Below are 18,399 nucleotides of genomic sequence, written 5' to 3' on the forward strand. Positions count from 1 at the left end.
TCCAAACTTGGAAGGCAACACTTTTCCCAGCGATGAACCTTTCAAAGGGTCGTCCTGCTGCTGGTTAGCTGTGGGCCAACGGGATGGCAAACAGCTTCGCGTGCTGTGGTCCTGGACGGCAGTCGTGGCGTCCTCCACAGGCCGCAGCATCACGGTCCTCATCAGCCGCACTCAGAGCTGCTCTCTCCAGGTTTACCAAGGAAGACGCCAACTTCTCCCCATTCTGCGGTGAGTAGAGGGCACATGGTGGAAATGGAACAGTATTATGGATATTCATATTTATCAGAATGATCTTATCCAGCAGAATAATCAAGAGTAAAGAATCGAAAAAACAACAATTAAGGATTCACGTGCGACTGTCCACGCTCCAATTCAAGTGTCCCGACTATTATAAACCCAATAATTCGACTTTTTCATGGCATTTCACACACCAAGTGATTTCCTGCCCTTTTCTACAACTAAGTGATTTCATTACCATATACAATATAACAGCAGGTGTATGGATGAAAACAGAACATGAGATGATGATTGCTCACCTTTTTGTTTATACCCGAACACATGGAGACCAAACAGCTCAGTGTCGAGTCACGTCCTGTTCTCCTAAACCGAGCCACCACCGTGGCCCAGACTGGCACCTCCCTGGGAAATATTCTCCAGACTCTGAACTAGAGAGGCCACATGGAGAGGGACGTATTAACCAATTTGGGACATTTCTTAAATTGCAGGTTTTTATTCCTTTCTTTTTTGTATTAGATATGACTACGAACAATACTTGAAAAAAAACCACAATATTAAAAACGTGAAAAGGAATCATACTGAGATGATTGGGACAACATACCGGGTATATTTCGTTTTAGAACAGCACTGACAAAAATACATACATATTTCAGCTGCATTATTTCAGATAAATATCTTACCAATCAACTTTTCCATTCTTGTGAATTCTTTCAATCATTCACATGGTTGAAAGGAAGCCATCTTACTGCCTGGTGACAAGAGGCAACATAAAGAGACAATTCTAGTTGAGAAGCTTTAAATACAACAAACTCTTCCATTGTCGTTTGCACCTTTAATGTGGCGTTTCCATTGTAAACCTATATAGACATTCCTCATTGACATGAGTCAGCACCTTACCTCTCTGTAAGCCAAAAATAACTACTGTTGACCCAATGCTGCCATCATGTGGTCTTACAGAGTAAAGACATCAGCTTCAAGGGGCAGCCATTGGATTAATTTCAGACATAGGCAACATTTAATTGATTGTCCCTTCTTCCAGTGGTATAATTTAAAAGAAATTGTTCCAATAATAGTTGTCCTCATTTTCCCAGTGCTTCCTCAACTCTAGATTTAAAATTTAAATGGCTTAATGGGACAGACCGACAGTCCTCAACGTGTCAGATTGATAGATAGATAGATAATCTGTACCGGTCGCCTGTGAATCATGACATTGAGACAATTAAGGCGATCGTAAGCACAGAGGGTCAACGCAAGTAACAGGTGTTCGCAGGGTTTTGGCCATTACTGCTCTTACCAAATCCTTTGGTGTCATTTAGAATTGGCTTATGGTGGAAATGGACATTGTTCATTAAGCGATTAACCCCACAGAGCTCCTTCAACCCTCTAGTCACACAAGGCCCAAATCCACATGGAGCCATGATTCCCTGTCAACTGAGAGAGATCTGCTCTTCTTCATAACCTCAAAACTCCCAGACCTTTCTGGCAAAACAGACAAGTATGCGTAACAGCAATATTAGTAGAGAATGCAATGTCTACTAGTCTCTCCAGTGATTAGAATTAGCTGCAGGTGAGGAGACAGTACTCTGTGCAAGGCTAGCTCACCCTTGAGTACCGTTCAGGTGAGTTCCTCATTCTAGCGGAGCCCCTCGCAATGCTTCTCCACCTAGGCAAGTTAGAATAAGAGGATAAACACATCAAACAAAACACAGTGACATCACGGTACCAAGAGGCAGATGCTGAAAGCACTACGCTATGGAAAAAAAATAAAATAAACTGATAAGAGGAGCAACTGCTAAACGCAGAAAAAAAAATAAAAAGAAAAAAAATTGAAAAGATTTGAACTTGGATGAATTTTAACCCTTTTGAGAAGTCAATTCTTTAATGGGTTGACAATGTTAAACATTTTATAGATAAATCCTTAGTGTCCCACAGAGAAAACAAAGAAATGGTAGGAAAAACTGCATTTGAAATCGGTCGTTCAATGGCTCTTCTGTGGTTTGGGTGGTGACGATTTGGGGTCTCTGTACAGATCCATTTAGCAGTCATAGCAGTTCTTTAACTGGAGAAAAACATTTCAAGTGTGACAGAAGACTTTAATAGGTCTTGGAGTACCTGTAATGTTTGCCACATTAATAATAATAATAATAATTGAGAAATAGAGGGTGCTTTAATAAAGACATGCACTGGAAATAAAAGGGTTAAAATCCTGTTTGATCGTTTCACCCAAATGCCGCCTGGGTAATCGGCCAGTTGTCTCATTTCACAATTTCAGTGAGACTTTGGTTAGAACTTTGAGGCATCATTTTGTTTTACTTGTAATGGAAAATCTCCGTCCAAATGTGAGAATAGAGGTAGAAATCAGAATCAAATACCGAATGACACCATTGAATTTGAGGTATCTAGACAATTGACTGATGCTCAACTGAGTTTTATTGAAACTGAACAAACGTAAAAGTTATAAATACAATGAACACCAGAGAACAAACGCTATGGCTCTTAAGGTAAGCCAAACCAAACTCTATTGGGCAAGTTCAAAGAAAACATAGGAAGTTATATCAGTTTAAAAAAACACAATTCATCTACTTCTAGAAATGCTAGGCATACACTTTGAACATTACAAAACTTTTTTTCCCCTCCTTTCTTCCAGTGGATTCCTTACTCCACCACTGCAAAAAATGAATATGAAGCTCTAACCATATGCGTTTATTTACAAGCATGTCCCTAAGCCACTATGAGAAACCACAAATAGAGAGTACAAGTAGGGGAGGAGGAGGGAGGAGCATGGACACAAACTTCCTGCAAGGCAATATCATGATTTAATGTCCTTTCAGACTTTTGAAAATGAATGTCCGATTTTTTTTAGTGTTCATTGTTGACTTTAAAGAATGGGGAACAAACAGTAAAAGTGTTTTGCTTGTTTTCTGAGACGTGTGTCCCAATGTAATCGTAGGAGTAAGAAACGATTCAGCAAAATGGCTACGCACACTTCTTCAGCCAAAAAGATTTCCAGCCAATCAAGTTGAGCCAATTCTGGGGGTGGGGTGTCCATTTTTTTTCTGTGATTTTTTTTCTTTTTTTTTGTCGAAGAGTGAAGAATAAAAAGTCAATCAAAAATTGGGGCCCAATCTCCTGTTATCTTTTGTTTTCCTTTTTTTTTATTGTTCTTTTCACATTTTTTTTTGTTGTCGCTTACTTTGACAAATACCTTTTGGTGCACCTACTTCCACTGCTGCCCATAAGAATCCTGTGAAAACTCCAGGGTGTCATTACTGTAACCATAGTTACCGGAATAGTCGGCCCCTTGCTGCAGGGGCTGCTGGGCGATGGGCTGCGATCCCCAGTTCTGCTGGTTGTTGGTCTGCCGGCGCTTGGAGTCAGGCTGGTTAAACACATCTGCCTTCCTCTTTCCGCCAACGTTGCCCCCACGGTTTCCCCGGGCCCCCCGGGGACCGCGGCCTCTCTGCGGCTGGAAGGGGGCTCCTCGCCCTCCTCTCCCACCCCTTGGCCCACCGATAGGCGGCCCCCGCTGGGCATAACCCCCTCGGCCTCGTGACGGTGGGGCACCGCGGGCCCTGGGTGGAGGAGGGCCCCCCCTGCTGGGCCGCGCACCGCGACCCCTCATGCTGTACATGTCTTCATAGCCGTAGTAAGGGTCTTCGTAGCCGCCACGGTAGTCATGATAGTCGTAGCCGTAGTAGTCATCATAGTAGTCTTCATATCCATAGTAATCGGGCGGGTAGGCATAGCCCCCCCTACCGCCACGGCCCCTGCCCCTCCCTGGTGGAGGCATGCGTGGAGGTGCGTAGTAGTAGTAGTCATCATACCTGCAAGGAGGGGTGAAAAGATAATTCCACCTACGTCACATCATCCCTTCTTGTTGATAGTAAGCATTGCTGATAGTTGCAAATTAAATAGCTTTTTTTCTGGTGTGGACTGGGCCTTACCCTGTATTCCTGGTGGTCTGCCTTGCTGCCTGGCGCTCTTTCCTCTTTTTGTCTGGGGGCTTTGCAAGGACAATCTCAATCTCTTCTCCCCCCAGTTCCTTCCCATTCATCTCCTCCATCGCCTAGTAACAAAAGGGAAAAATGGTTGTTTAAAACAAATGTGAGGAATTGTGCGAACAAGACGCAAAGAATGGGTCCATTCGGGAACACCAACCTTCACAGCTGCATCCCTTTCTTCAAAGTGGACAAAGGCATAGTCTTTGAGTTTCTTGACTCGCTCTAACTTTCCAAACTGAGAGAAGGTCTTTTCTAGAAGCTCCTCTGTAACTGGTGTGGCCAGTTTTCTCACAAAGAGCACCTTTACCTGTGAACAACAAGTCCATTTCTATTACGAGGAAAGAAAAAAAAAAAAAAAAAAAAAAAAAAAAAAAGGTGGACATCTAACAAGAGGAGACTGAGCCTGACTTACCTTGGCCATAACCTCGGGATCTGGTTCGGCGACTGGATCAGCCCACTCTACGGTCACCGGGTTCCCCCACACCTTCACCTTGCCACTCATGAGGCGGCGACGGGCCTGTGCTGCCGACTTGTGATCCTCATACTCCAAAAAGCAGAAGCCACGGTTCTTTTTTTTGTCGTCTGGCTGGTGGTACAGGATCACCTCCTGAAGACCCTCTGAGAGAGAGAGAGAGACACACACACAATATAAAAAAAATAATAATAATAATAATCATATATACATATATATATATATATATATATATATATATATATATATATATATATATATATATATATAATAATTGAGACAAAAAAGAAATCGTACAAAGACCAACAAAGACAAACCTGTAACTTTGCCGAAGTCCTCCAATATACTTTCTCTTGTTTTGTTCTTTGGAATTGATCCAACAAACAAACGGTTGTTCGCGACAGATATGCACACTCCCAAGAACTTCCCAGACCGGATTTCATAATTATCACACTGTAAAAATCAAGAAAAGGGTAAATGTTTAGTCTGAAAGAGTGGTGGAGTTGTAGTAAACTGGCCAGGTACAGTTACTCAATGAAAAGAAAAATGATAAATATATAATTCATGCATATATGTAATTTTAAACTCTGAAAATGTTAAGAAACATTTTGTTACACTGCATTTGCAAACTTACTAGTTTCACAGCCTCTTGTGCATCCTCCTTTTTGCAGTAGGTAATGAAGGCGTACCCTCTGTTCTGGCCTGAGAGAGGGTCCATCATTAGCCTCAGGTCCCAGATAGGACCGGCAGTCTCAAAAAGGGGGACTAGCTCATCTTCATACAGGTCCCTGGGGATCTTTCCCACAAACACCTGAGGAAGTCAAGTGGAAAAAGTGTGAGAGCAATTAGGATCATAAAAAGATATATGAATATTGACTTGCCTGAATAATATACTACTACTACTAATAATAATAATAGCCCAACACCAGGGATTCACCCGTGAGGGTTTTTTCCCCCCACAGTTAATAAACTTACGACAACACCAGTGCTACTGGACCGGTAGAAACCGTTTTCTCAGGAATATCCCACTTAATGGCTTAAATAAAAGCTGTGAATATATGTATATGTATATTGATATATGTAAGAGAGTGATGCTGAGAGTGTCCCCATTATGCACACAGTTTTTTTGTTCTGTTCAATAAGGAAATTCAGTAAAATAAAATACTTATTTTTGTAAAACAAAAAAAACAGACATTTTTAGATCAGGGCTATTTTAGAGTTATTTTTGTATGTACTTAACCCCATTTGTCCATTACTTTTCAGATATTAACAAATAACTGAAAGTTTGTATGAACCAGACGTTATTGGTAGTGAAACATTTTACGACCCACCCCGCCTCTTATCTGAATGGCTAAGCGACCAAAATAGGATATTAACAAGCGCTGCTGTAGTTTGGCTCGAGTTGCAAAGGAGAGTAAAGCGGCAACGTGTCATAGAGAGGAATTCCAGCAGCACGCTCCAAACCATAATGAAGCTGCGTGCGATTTTGGAGCAGCGCAGGGTGGAAATTTCCATCGGCATGGTAACGAAATAATGCACAGAAATCTGCGATCCGGCCCAGTAAATACATCATATAGGAAACGCTGCCATAGTGGTACCAGGTGCCCAACCCAATGGGATGTTTAAAACATCCCACGCATGATCATGTTTGGATTCAGAGTGTGCACGGAAAGGAAGCGCTATTCACAGACGGGTCCATTGTGAGAGTGAGTGAGTGAGAGCGCGAGAGAATCAATGTTCTGCACGCCACAACAAAATAAGATGATATCCATTTTAAATAGTTTAAAAAATAAACAAATAAATAAAATGAGGTGATAAATGTTGATATGTTGTTAAAAAAATAAAAAAAAAAATAAAAATTAAATAGAAATGCCTAAAAAATACATATTAATAATAACAATAATAAAAAAAAATACGCTGATGCTTAAGCCTGGCGGGCCGCCGGCTTGCTATACACTGGGGAAAACCCCGGGCAAATAATGAAATCGGTGTACGCCCGAACACTGTGTAACAAACACCGGTAACGCTACCCAACACTAATGTGAAAACTACATTTCCACTAATGCAATTAAACCAACAGTGCAAATGTATTATCAAAATTTCTAACAAACCCAGCTACAAAGTTAGAGCATTGCAGTTGTCTTAATTTCAACCTCTTCAGTGTCACTGAGCAAAAAATCGAAGTGATTGAACAATCAATAAGCCTAAACTTGTCATGAAATTATCTTTTTATTAAAGTGTTTTCGTAAAACAACCAAAACAAGTTATTATAAAGCACTGTACGACATTAACTAAGTAATGGAAATGGAATCCAGAGACGAAGTAATAACTGGCTCATAGCCTGGGGCCCTGTCAAAATGTAAATACCCTTTACAGTTTGTCCTATTTGCTCAAGTGGCATCTAGGACAAACTGTAATACTCAGAAACCAACACCCGGAATTGTGTTTTGCATGTTGCACAATTTTCCCGACTACCTACCTCAGTTCCGATCCCTGGCTGTGTTCCTGTGAATATCTCTTCAGGTGGGGGGCCTCCATATTTCCTCTGCCCCGTGGTGACATCGAGGGTGTATCCTGTTCGATCCAACAGCGCCTTCAAAAGAAAAAACAATACCCAAGCACATTAGTACAAGAATGCACCAGTAGCCTCGAGTTTGTACGGACTGGTTAAGTAGCTTTTGGCCTACTTCACAATAGGCTGAGACAAAATGGTTTACCTTAATTTTAGACTCATCTGGACCTTTGGTGGATTCTTGTACTTTGCTGCCTTGTTTTTCCCTTTGTCTATAAGTCTTCATGACTCCACAAAGGAAAGCACTTTTATTCTGAGGGGAGAAAAACACTTTATAATTACATGTACATACAATTCCAGGTTCAGGAACTGGGTTGTCTCAATTAACAAACACGCAGTTGACTCAAAACCCCAGAGTGGGATTTTAATTGCTGAGCCCAGACTCGCCCCCCCTGCATGTAGCAATACTGCAAAAATAAGACGATCCACTGAGCCAGAGTATTAATATTCATTGTGTGTGCTAACCTGAACATGGGACAGGTCACTCTCTTTGAACTGCTGCAGCACAGTCAAAGCTCCCTCCTCATTGAACTCCCGCAGTGCATCAATTGCCCTTTCGTCCAGGTCGTCATACGCCACCAAACCTGCAATAACATGTCAGTCATTCTTCCCAGCTTAACCGCATGGCAGACAGGTTGACAATGTACTAAGGTAGGAGGAAAGCAGTAGTAGAAAAGCAGCTCACCTGTCTGGAAGATGTTATCCAAGCTTTCTGCCACTTTCTGGGGGAGTCCAGCATCAATGAGCGTCTGGTAGTTTTTAGTGTGCGTGGTGGACACGTCCATCGGTTCTTCCTCCTCCTTCGCCAGGGCCGAACTACCGTTCACCTCAGCGGCAGCCATTCTGCTGGGGAGTTTATAGATTAAGTTATCAGAACCTCATTATTTCGCAATCTACATTTTCACATACAAGGAATTTGTCTTGGTAAGTGGTAACTATAACACACTTGGCATAGAAACCTTAACAGTCTAAAAGAAAAAGGGCAAAAAAGCCAAACAAACTATCCAAAAGTATACAGAATATACAAAATGCGGCCTATGCACAGGGTAAAGTATTATCTGTGGGTATAAATATATCTAAGAAATTATCTGTAGGTAATCATACACGGCATGTCTATATGACTACAACGTTATTACGAAATGATTGCAATGGCTTTTATAATATTCTCCTCCTGAACACAGGGTGGATGAAGTGTTACGGTGGCGTCTATTGTAATTCCTTTTATTCTCTTGATGAAATAATTTGGCCGATATAATTATTATTTGTGCCGTCACGGGAACCAGCAACAAGGGGGGTCCAGGGGGCGGAATATTTCATATGGAATCCAATGGACATGACGCCAGAGGCTGAGTTTAACGGTCACCAAATCCAACTTTAGACCCATAACAACACCCCCGTATCCCTGCAGTAAATAAAAGCACTGCGCGCCGCCGTGACGTCACTACGTCACTCCCTTGAAAGAAGCCGCGGCACCGCCCCGCCCCCTGCCCATGCAACGAGCTAGCAAAGCAAGTCGATTTAACACATTTCTTTGCATTTTACTTCCATGGTTCTGCACACGAACGTCCAACGTAACCGCAAACGCAGTCAAACACAAGCACCAAGACCCGGGGTGATTCGCGCGGCGGAAAGCGTGACATTTTATCGAGTAAAAAAGACCCAACTGCGGCTAGCCAGCATCGCTGGGGCTGGCGTAGAGGCCTGCTGGCCTCTCGGAATTCAAACGCGGACGCGCCGCGCAAAATGAACAGTTAGCACGACTCACCTTTCTATTCCGGGATCTTAGTACAAAAAAAAAAACAACCGCGCGTTGCACCGTGAGACGATAGCCGCGGCGGACGCGTCGAAACGGGGCGAAATCAACGGGATACGCGCAGCGCTACCTCGGGAGACGGATTTCCAGACGGTGCCGTCGTCGCTCGAACAACGCCACCGCTGGTGACGCGGGGCCGCGGGAACGATTCGCTCGAACCGAACGGATATCTGGGACGACTCGGGCGCGAGGAGTCGCCCCCGGTGAAACGTCGGACTCGTGAATTCATCTGTGAAAGACAAACCGAATAAAAAATAATAATTTATATATATACACACACACACACACACACACACACACACACACACACACACACACACACACACACACACACACACACACACACAAGCCAGATGAAAGTCAAAGGCGTTTGGTATAATTGATATTGAATGTGACTCATTTACAGGCGTACGTTCGACCAGAAATAAATAGTTTTGACAGAAGCAAGTTACTTTTACATTTCATTTAAAAGACATACTACATTACATTTCACTGCATATATGTATGAAAGTATGTATATGTATGCGACAAATAAAAATCGTGAAACTACTTTGGCGGGATTCACACTCCGCACGAAGCTGTCAATACACACACACACACACACACACATATCTTTTGAGAGAATCGGGCCAAATATATTTTCCAGGATCTACAATTTGCATTTACTCCCCCTAATCTATTTTGGCCGAATTAGACGACTCCTGTGACAATCCCATCCCCGCCTCAGCAGAGGCCAGCGCCTCCTCGGACCCTCGGCATCGCCATCAAAACGAGGGCAAAACCGAACGACTCTTCCCCGCCGAGTGACTCGTCGAGAACCGGATCTGCACAAGAGGAGTCGAACCTTTCCTCACCTCGGCACCGCTCGGTGATTGCCGCCGGACCGGGGCGAAGGGGAGGGACGGGGGGCGTCGCGTCCGCTCCTCCGGGCACAAGTGTGGAGGAGCGGCGCTAGAGGGGAAACCATCGCGACGCGGCTTCGAGGGCGGGAGGGAGGAACGAACGAACACACACACACACAGACGGAGGCATTTCCACCCCGTATCATTTAAGACGGAAGGATTCGACCCCATTACCCGCCCACCGCCAGTTATCGCGAGAGTACAGCGAGAGGCGCTGGAGTCGCGACCCGAGCGCCGTGGCGCGTCTCAAAACAGCCGCCCACGCAGTTTGAAGTTGGGTTTCCGTGATTTAGGGTTTGTGTGTGTGTGTGTGTTTTGTTTTTCTCCCCCTGGTCGTTTACAACATGGTCCGACCCAGAGCGTATATTCAAACCTTTTCTTCCCCCGTCACCATGACACAACGTCGTCCCACGGATCACCACTTTGACGTTAACCGCTGAAAACGTCACAAAACGGAACATTTTGGGTTCCACCCTGGCACACACAGTATGCGTTTTTATTTTGCTCACACGTTGGCATAAAACTATTTTTAACAGCGTGAGAATTGCTGATAGAGGTTTATTGTTCATTTCTAGATTTTTACATATTGCCAAATTTTCTTATTGGCAATTTTTTGGATATATCTGCTACTGTAACACCGCAATCTATCTATTCGTCAAACATGTATAATAAGGGGTCTAAGCCCGTTATTGCGCTGCTTTTTTTTATTTTTTAATCTTGGCGCTTTACGGGCTAAACGTATCTGAAACACGACAGCGGCAGTACGCAGACATGTTTTGAGTTCTCGTTAGAACCCGAGACGTCTTGGATGTCTTGCCGTTCGAATTTGATCAAGGTCGATCAAGGTCGATCTGCGTGCGAAGCAGCAATTAGTGAAAACCTCTTAATTTGATTAGTCTGGGGAGCGGGCCGCTTTGCGACATCGTCATCCAAAGTTGTCTAAGTCCAAACTTCGTCTCTCGGAAGTCACTCCCCTCCAGCCACTTGCGAGTGCAACAACTAGACAGCTTGGGCCGGCGGTGCGTTAACATGAAACTCGGAAAACGAACTTGCGCCGCGTTTTACAAAACATGTTAGACGAACAGCCAATCGTACAGAGCAGAGAAAAAAACCATGTGACACGAACAGCCAATCGTACAGAGCACAGAAGAACAGTAGTGGCCTATCCGACAGTGCGTCATGCGAGTGTGGCGAACCTGAACAGACTGCCGAGCACATAATCACCAGCTGCCCCCTATACAGCCCACCCTCAGAAGCTGGCCTTTTTGACCTAGGACTGGAGACGAGGGCGTGGCTATATGACACTGAGTTGGCCATCTGATGATATACGAAAGAAGAAGAAGAAGAAGAGCACAGAAACAACCGGGTGACACGAGCAGCCAATCATACGCTTCCTCCGCTCTCTCCCTGGCTGCGCCTGGGCAGTGTGCAGTGGGGATGAGGCCCCTGGAGCTTATGCAGCGGGTCTTGCCCAACTGGAAATTTGAACTCGCCCTCCCTTCAACCCGGGCTGGCGTGGCCCCATGCCAAAATGCCTGAATTAACAAAATGTTATTTGGAAATATGCAGCGAAAAAGCAGGGTCACGTACCCAATACAAGTGCTTTATTTGTCCTTTTTATTTTATGGAACTATAATTCAAGTCACATGCACTCTCGTTAACTATTAAGATCTAAATTATATTGGCAATGTTTTTAAGGTTTGGAGTGTCAGGCAGAAGAATGTAAACAGAGTCAGAGCTCAGTCATCGTGTTTTAACTTCCTAATTTTTCCCTTATGGCGATCGATTTCACGTTGCATGCGCTCAATCTCCTTTTTGTGGTGCTCGATCTCCTCTTCGTGGTGTTTTCTGAGGGATGCCAGCTGCTCCTTCTCCTTCTGCCTGCAAGGACAAAGTGAGAGTGGGCGTAAGGAAACCAAAGGTGTCTAACTAATGGTTGGATCTCATGTGAGAAGGTGATGGGATCATTTGTACTGGTGAATGCACATTTCTCCCTTTACCTGAAATATCTCTCCTCCGCTGCAGCCTCCCTCTTCCCAAAAGCTCCTCCAGCCTCCCTGATGGAGCCTCCTCCACCTCCACCCTTCCCTGCTCCTTTACCCAATTCACCGAGCTGTAAAGCAGATCTAAACTTAGATCACAGCTTTTAAACCGACTAGATGAGATAATTACTTTACTCATTCCAGAGGAAAAGTTGCAGTGCTCCAATAGCTCACCTTAAACCAATAAGTAATAATAATTATAATAATAATACAAAAAATGCAATAAACCTATAACATAACTAAAATGTGACGCAAAAAAAACCACCCAATACAAAACATGTACAGCCATTGCAATTTGAAATTTTTATGTGATATTATTATGGGTTATCCACTTCGGCTTCGCAACTTGCTTATCAGTATCAGGGTTGCAGATATCCAGACAGACGCGCCTTGTGCTGTTCCGTTGACCCTCGGAAATCTGTAATTCCGCGTCAGTAGTACCCACTTCCGACCTAAACGCGATCCATAGACTCTGTTCGTGAAAACAAGGTCACCTGCCGTAAGTTTTGTTTTTGTTTGTTTTTTTTTTTGTTTTTTTTTTAACAAACTCTTCAAAACGTTTACACCAACTCCAAGCCACGTTTAAACGCCTGTTCCTTTGCGATTTCGCGGGTAGGACGCCGGATTCCCCCCCCCCCCGAGCTCCCACTTCACGTGAACGCCGCATTACTGGAGGAGCTAGCGAAGCTAACGATAGCAGCCTTGCCGTCCACGCTAGCGGCCAAATATTCACATCCGTCCCGTGTTTACCTGGTCGGACGCCATCCTAATCTGTGTGGCAATAAAGCCCCTAAAGTGGGTTCTGGCCAGGAGCCGTGTCATGATCGCTCTGGTGCTAACAACGGCAGCTGCAGAAGAAGCCTCAGTCCGGTTTACAATGCGGAAATTACAACGCGTGCCTGGTGTTCTCTGCACTGCCATCTAGCGGCGGAGACCGGGACTGCAGCGCACCCTTTTTTTTGTTGTTGTTGTTGTTGTTGTTATTTCTGTTTTTGAAGCGCCTCAGCCTGTTTCTGCAACTTGCTACCAGCTCAGGGTTCATGGTTTTTATTCCGGTGAAACAGCTTGGCTGCAAATGTCAAACAATGAAAAACAAAATGCACAAGCGCCAAATGCTTTGTATCTTATAACTGTATTTTTTTTTTTTTATATATTACGCGATCATACGCGTATTACATACATACGTCATCTTTTTTTTTTAATGCTGCTTCTGCATTGAATTCAACCACGAGGTTTTTCTCACATCAATGAAGAAGAAACATTTTGTAACTTTGACAAATTATCAATATATGTTTCCCACTTGGTCCTGTGTTAACCATGAGTTGGACTGGTTGGGTGGGACTTCATGGAAACTGCCTCTTTATTTATTAGAGGACATTTACTCAAATGAACCAACGGTCAATCTTTTGTGTTTTTTTTCAGTCACTTGAATAGGCCTGACATAGAATATCGGAGAACATCATTAGGAACGACAAATAATCTCTTGAACTTGAACTTGAACTTGAACTGTACACCTACTTATTTATTCAATTATCTAATCAGCCAATCGTGTGGCGGCAGTGGAATTCATAAAATCATGCAGATACGGGCCAGCAGCTTCGATTAATGTTCACATCAACCGTCAGCCAGAGCACGGTGCCAACAGCGCCCCAGGTGGGAATCGAACCCGGGACCTTCTTGCTGTGCACTGTTGCCTCGCAGCACCGTTGGCACCGTGCTCCGGGGGGTTTGCTCCCAAATAGGAGCCTTTCTGTGTGGAGTTTGCATGTTCTCCCTGTGCTCACATGGGGTTTCCTCCCTTTAACATCAGTAGGGACCCCCATCAAAAACATGCACACATCACCATCGTCTGACCAGCGATGGACATATGGAGCCAGGTCCCCGGGCGCAGCGTCGAATGCTGCCCACTGCTCCTGGCTGCCCCCCCGGAGGAAGGACAAGCCAGGATGGGTCAAATGCAGAGGCCACAATTCACCGGCCACCATCCGAAGCGTGTGTGTGTGTGAGTGTTTGTGTGTGTGTGTGTGTGTGTATGTGTGTGTGTGTATGTATGCATGTGTTGCAGTGTGGCGTGTCGTGTGATGATTAAAGATTCTTCTTCTTCTTAAAGATTCTTCTTCTAATCAGAATGGGGGAAAAAATGTGATCTCAGTGTTTTCGACCGTGGCATGATTGTTGGTGCCAGACGGGCTGGTTTGAGTATTTCTGTAATTGCTAAACTCCTGGGACTTTCACGCACAACAGTCTCTAGAGTTTACTCAGAATGGTATGAAAAACAAAAAAGCATCCAGTGAGCGGCAGTTCTGCGGACGGAGACGCCTTGTTGATGAGAGAGATCACCGGAGAATGGCCAGACAGGTAGGAGCTGACAGAAAGGCTACGGTGACTATGATAACCACTCTGTACAATTGTGGTTACAACAGCAGGACACCACGTCGGGTTCCACTTCAGTCAGCCAAGAACAGAAAGCCGAGGCTGCAGTGGGCACATGCTCTCCAAAACTGGACAGTTGAAGACTGGAAAAACGTCGCCTCATCTGATGAATCTGGATTTCTGCTGAGGCACACAGATGGTAGGGTCAGAATTTGACGTCAACAGCATGAATCCATGGACCCAACCTGCCAGGTTGGTGGCGGTGTTGTTATGGTGTGAGGATTTTTTTCTTGCCCCACTTTGGGCCCTTTAATACCAATCAATCATCACTTGAATTCCACAGCCTATTTGAGTATTGTTGCCGACCATGTGCATCCTTTCATGGGCGCAATTTACCCTTCTTCTAATGGCTACTTCTCGCAGGATAATGCATCATGTCACAAAGCAAAAGTCGTCTCAAACTGGTTTCATGAGAGACGACAAGTTCAATGTTGTTCAGTGGCCTTCCCAGTCACCGGGTCTGAATCCAATAGAACAGCTTTGGGATGTGATAGGACAGGAGATGTGCAGCTGAGAAATCTGCAGGAATTGCATGATCTGATAATGTTAACATGGACCAGAATCTCAAAGGAATGTTTCAAACATCTTCTGGAATCCACGCTAAGAGGATTTGAGGCTGTTTTGAGAGCAAATGGAAGCCCTAGCCAGTATTAGTGTAGTGTTCCTAATAAAGTTCTCAGTGAGCGTGTGTGTTATTTTGGAAGCATATGTATGTGGGAAGTCTGTGAGATTTGACCAAATTGTTGGTTGGGAGACCCCTGATTCAATCTGTGAAATAATCCTTTTTGGGTTTTTTTTTCCCAGGAACTTATTCAAACAAATAAATCATTTTTTTTTTACAGTTACAGGTTCAAGTGTTTCACATCTTTGTATTTTCAAAAATAATTCGAATCGGGAGATGACTGATTAACTCTGCCCTGACGAGCAAGCACTCACAACAACTGATTAAGTAAGATGTTGTGATCGTGTACAGATGTACGCGGACATCAGATTTTATAACCGTCAGTGATGTATGCGAGGCCGTATTAGGCGACTTCACCAAAGCCCGTTGAGTGGCGCATTGATGGCTACGTTTTTAACAAACAACCCACAATAGCGGTGACTGTTCTAGGAGTCGTTCAAGGGGACTCCCAACCAGTTAATGTTGTAAACTTTGCCAATCTGCACTTCCTTTGTCACAAGGCCATTGCTAAGGACAGGATGTCTCATTTATCCTTCAAGCCCGAGATGAGACACACTACGCGGCACAAAGGAAGCTTTCCGGCACGGAAAGGGAGAGCGAGAGAGAGACTGTGGGAGTCAAGCACAAATGAGCCGTGACGCAGACCCGCCCATGCAGACTCGGCTCATCCTCGTTCCCCCACGGCCCTGAGGTGGTGCTCCAACTCGGGGCAGGGTTGGCGGCCGACCAGGACGTGGGCCCGGGCGCCGTCCTTGCAAAAGACCAAAACCACTTGTGGAAAAGTTCACCCACGGCTGTGACGGCCCCGCGCGCCCTTGCGGGAGAGACGCCGAATGAAGTTTTCAATTATGAATTCTCCCGAGAGGTAGTTATTCCGTTTTGCCGGCAGCGTTCAAACAGCCTTGGCCTGCGAACCGGGAGAGGAAGGAAACATGGAAGGCGATCAGGTCAGATTTAATGACGAAGAAACGGCATCTGTTGTGACATATTTGTACCTTACAGTCACCCTATTCTCCAATTCATTCGATTATAATGGATTATAGTGATTTTAAAGACGAGTGGTGGGGGGCCCCCCATCAGGGCAGGTGATGCGTAGGGAGAGGGAGCGATCTCCGCTCTGCTGTGCGTCCCCGTTCCCTGTTCCTCCAAACAAAACAAATTAAAACTGTTTTTATTTCAGACAAATGTATTTCTCTCCGCTTCCTAATTGAATTAAACTTAGAAAGCCCTGTGCCGCGTCACGCATGGCAACTTACCACCCCCCACCCCCCGCTCACTGACGCCACTGCACCCAAATCAAATTCTGCTTCGGGCCCCACAAAGGCTTGGGCCGGCCCTGGACACTCTTCCTTTGTCGGAAGTGTAAAAAGCGGTGGCCACCATTCCAGCTGCATAAAAGGGAAATACTGAAGCAGTGACAATCTTGCAACATATGGTGGCAGTGTGCTCTCGCAGGTGCGGCGGCCGCCTGCCTCACATCCAGCAGAACGCAGGGAAGCAAAACGCCGCTCTTCATCGAGAACCCCTTCAGAGAGGAAGAGGAGCCGCATGCATGCACAGTAGAGGGATTAATTTTCCTCGCTTTTCCCAGGTTGCTTGCAACATTCCTACAACACATCAAATTGATTTGAATTATACACCAAAAAGTTGGAAAATTGTGCTAGTGAAAATGCGAATAAAAAATTCTACCATAATTCTTTGTTTTACATGAATAGTGTAAAATATATTCATTCTCTATGAAGAATTTCAATATAACATTGCTTCTGAGATCACAGTAGGTTTTGCATGTATTTTGGAAATAGATATTTATTATTTTGCTGCAGAAAGGGGTATTATGAACATCAAGAATCTCTCTCTCTCTCTCTCTCTCTCTCTCTCTCTCTCTCTCTCTCTCTCTATCTCTCTCTCTCTCTGTGCATGCGTGCGTGTGTGTGTGTGTGTGTGTGTGTGTTTTTGCATGGTCATTTATGGACTTCCGGCGCACAGGGTCTAGCCAAGCCATTTACCTGCATATTTTCAGCGTTGCTTACCTCTCTGGCTCAAGTGTTGCCATAGGAAATAGTATCCTGGCAACAGCAGCAACCTGAGCAAAGACAAAGTGAGGTCATGCAGAGCTTATGAGAACTGGCAAGATGTCCCCGTGCCAACGATTCGCTTTCTATAGCCGCCGATTGCCAGAACATTCAATGCAATTTGGTTACGCTGCAACCCTATAATCTTTGCATCATAAGGTCGGAGTCGGAATAGTGTTGAACTGCCATCACGTGCGCTACCCCCGACGAGGCTTGTCCATGCAGTTGTTTTTATCAATTCATGTGATCGGATGCCTTTGGTCATCCTCATAATCAGCCTCTGATATCAGTCAGCCTGCAGTACCTGTCAATTCACTGTTTGAAGGTAACACAATTGAGGGGCACAGTCTCACAAATGACTTCTGAACAATCTGTGGTATAAAACCTCTCTGTGGTATAAAGCCCTCTTCGTCAGAAATAGGGGCAGGATGATCAGAACACTGTTTTGGAGCAGCACTGAATCTTTCCCTTTATTCTGCAGAATAAATATCTTTAATATTCTCACTTTTGTTTCCTTGTAGCGGGCAGATTAACCTCACCAACCAAGCTTGCCCACTGTCTCCAACAGTGGGGCAAGCTGTAACAAGCCCAGGGCAAATGGACAACATGTCATGACAAGGGCTCCTTTCAGAAGAAGAAGAATCTTTAATTGTCACGCAACACACCACATTACAGCACATGCATACACACACACATGCATACACACACACACACGCACATGCTTTGGATGAGGCCTCTGCATTTGACCCATCCTGGCTTGTGCCTCCTCAGGGGGGGCAGCCAGGAGCAGTGGGCAGCATTCGTCAATGCGCCCGGGGACCTGGTGACGAGTGTCCATGAGACAATGATGTGTGCATGTTTTTGGTGGGGGTCCTTACTGACGTTAGGTGGAGGAAACCCCATGTGAGCACGGGGAGAACATGCAAACTCCGCACAGAAAGGCTCCTATTTGGGAGATAACCCGCCGGAGCACGGTGCCAACAGCGCCCCAGGCGGGAATCGAACCCAGGACCTTTTTGCTTTGTGCTGCAATGCACTGCCACTGCATGCATCCCACCGAGCAACTGGTGTACAGCCGCCTTGATCCTGGGCCGATTACCTAGACCCAAGACAGGTGTGGCTGCTCAAACCACACCACAACATAGTATCAAATAAATCCCCTGTCCTCCATTT

At 44.9% G+C, this 18,399-nt stretch overlaps 2 protein-coding genes across 7 annotated transcripts; both read right to left on the minus strand.

The window, feature by feature from the left end:
- Positions 1-9,293, minus strand: LOC307237188 (heterogeneous nuclear ribonucleoprotein R). 6 transcript variants are annotated; one of them, XM_080009859.1, is made up of 15 exons: positions 9,048-9,198; positions 7,968-8,125; positions 7,748-7,866; positions 7,428-7,535; positions 7,190-7,303; positions 5,345-5,521; positions 5,028-5,163; positions 4,651-4,856; positions 4,396-4,545; positions 4,182-4,303; positions 3,523-4,061; positions 1,840-1,900; positions 918-982; positions 537-665; positions 1-223 (listed from the first exon to the last, which is right to left on the minus strand). In XM_080009859.1, exons 2-12 carry the CDS (start codon positions 8,122-8,124, stop codon positions 1,866-1,868), a joined length of 1,863 nt encoding a protein of 620 aa, XP_079865985.1. In that variant the 5' UTR covers position 8,125; positions 9,048-9,198; the 3' UTR covers positions 1-223; positions 537-665; positions 918-982; positions 1,840-1,865. The 6 variants fall into 6 exon arrangements, with proteins under 6 accessions (XP_079865985.1, XP_079865984.1, XP_079865983.1 ...); XM_080009858.1 differs by having other exon boundaries at positions 918-986; XM_080009857.1 differs by lacking the exons at positions 1-223; positions 537-665; positions 918-982; positions 1,840-1,900 and having other exon boundaries at positions 2,650-4,061; positions 9,166-9,293.
- A 2,286-nt stretch (positions 9,294-11,579) lies between these two features.
- atp5if1a (ATP synthase inhibitory factor subunit 1a) lies at positions 11,580-12,925 on the minus strand. The gene is made up of 3 exons (XM_080013346.1): positions 12,790-12,925; positions 11,998-12,110; positions 11,580-11,878 (listed from the first exon to the last, which is right to left on the minus strand). The coding sequence occupies exons 1-3, from the start codon at positions 12,859-12,861 to the stop codon at positions 11,737-11,739; spliced, it is 327 nt and encodes a 108-aa protein (XP_079869472.1). The 5' UTR covers positions 12,862-12,925; the 3' UTR covers positions 11,580-11,736.
- Positions 12,926-18,399: the final 5,474 nt, after the last annotated feature.

The sequence above is a fragment of the Zeus faber genome (assembly GCF_960531495.2).
Source record: "Zeus faber genome assembly, chromosome: 1".
NCBI classification, from domain to species: Eukaryota; Metazoa; Chordata; class Actinopteri; order Zeiformes; family Zeidae; genus Zeus; species Zeus faber.

What these genes read in the sequence shown, in the direction of transcription:
- LOC307237188 (XM_080009857.1), bottom strand. Translation starts at nt 8,124, where the DNA reads ATGGCTGCCGCTGAGGTGAACGGTAGTTCGGCCCTGGCGAAGGAGGAG. An exon ending in GTGACCTGTCCCATGTTCAG is followed by an intron (nt 7,536 to 7,747) that starts GTTAGCACACAC and finishes TTCTCCCCTCAG; the next exon opens with AATAAAAGTGCTTTCCTTTG. An exon ending in GGACTTCGGCAAAGTTACAG is followed by an intron (nt 4,857 to 5,027) that starts GTTTGTCTTTGT and finishes TCTCTCTCTCAG; the next exon opens with AGGGTCTTCAGGAGGTGATC.
- atp5if1a (XM_080013346.1), bottom strand. Translation starts at nt 12,861, where the DNA reads ATGACACGGCTCCTGGCCAGAACCCACTTTAGGGGCTTTATTGCCACA. An exon ending in TTAGGATGGCGTCCGACCAG is followed by an intron (nt 12,111 to 12,789) that starts GTAAACACGGGA and finishes TCTGCTTTACAG; the next exon opens with CTCGGTGAATTGGGTAAAGG. An exon ending in GCGGAGGAGAGATATTTCAG is followed by an intron (nt 11,879 to 11,997) that starts GTAAAGGGAGAA and finishes TTGTCCTTGCAG; the next exon opens with GCAGAAGGAGAAGGAGCAGC.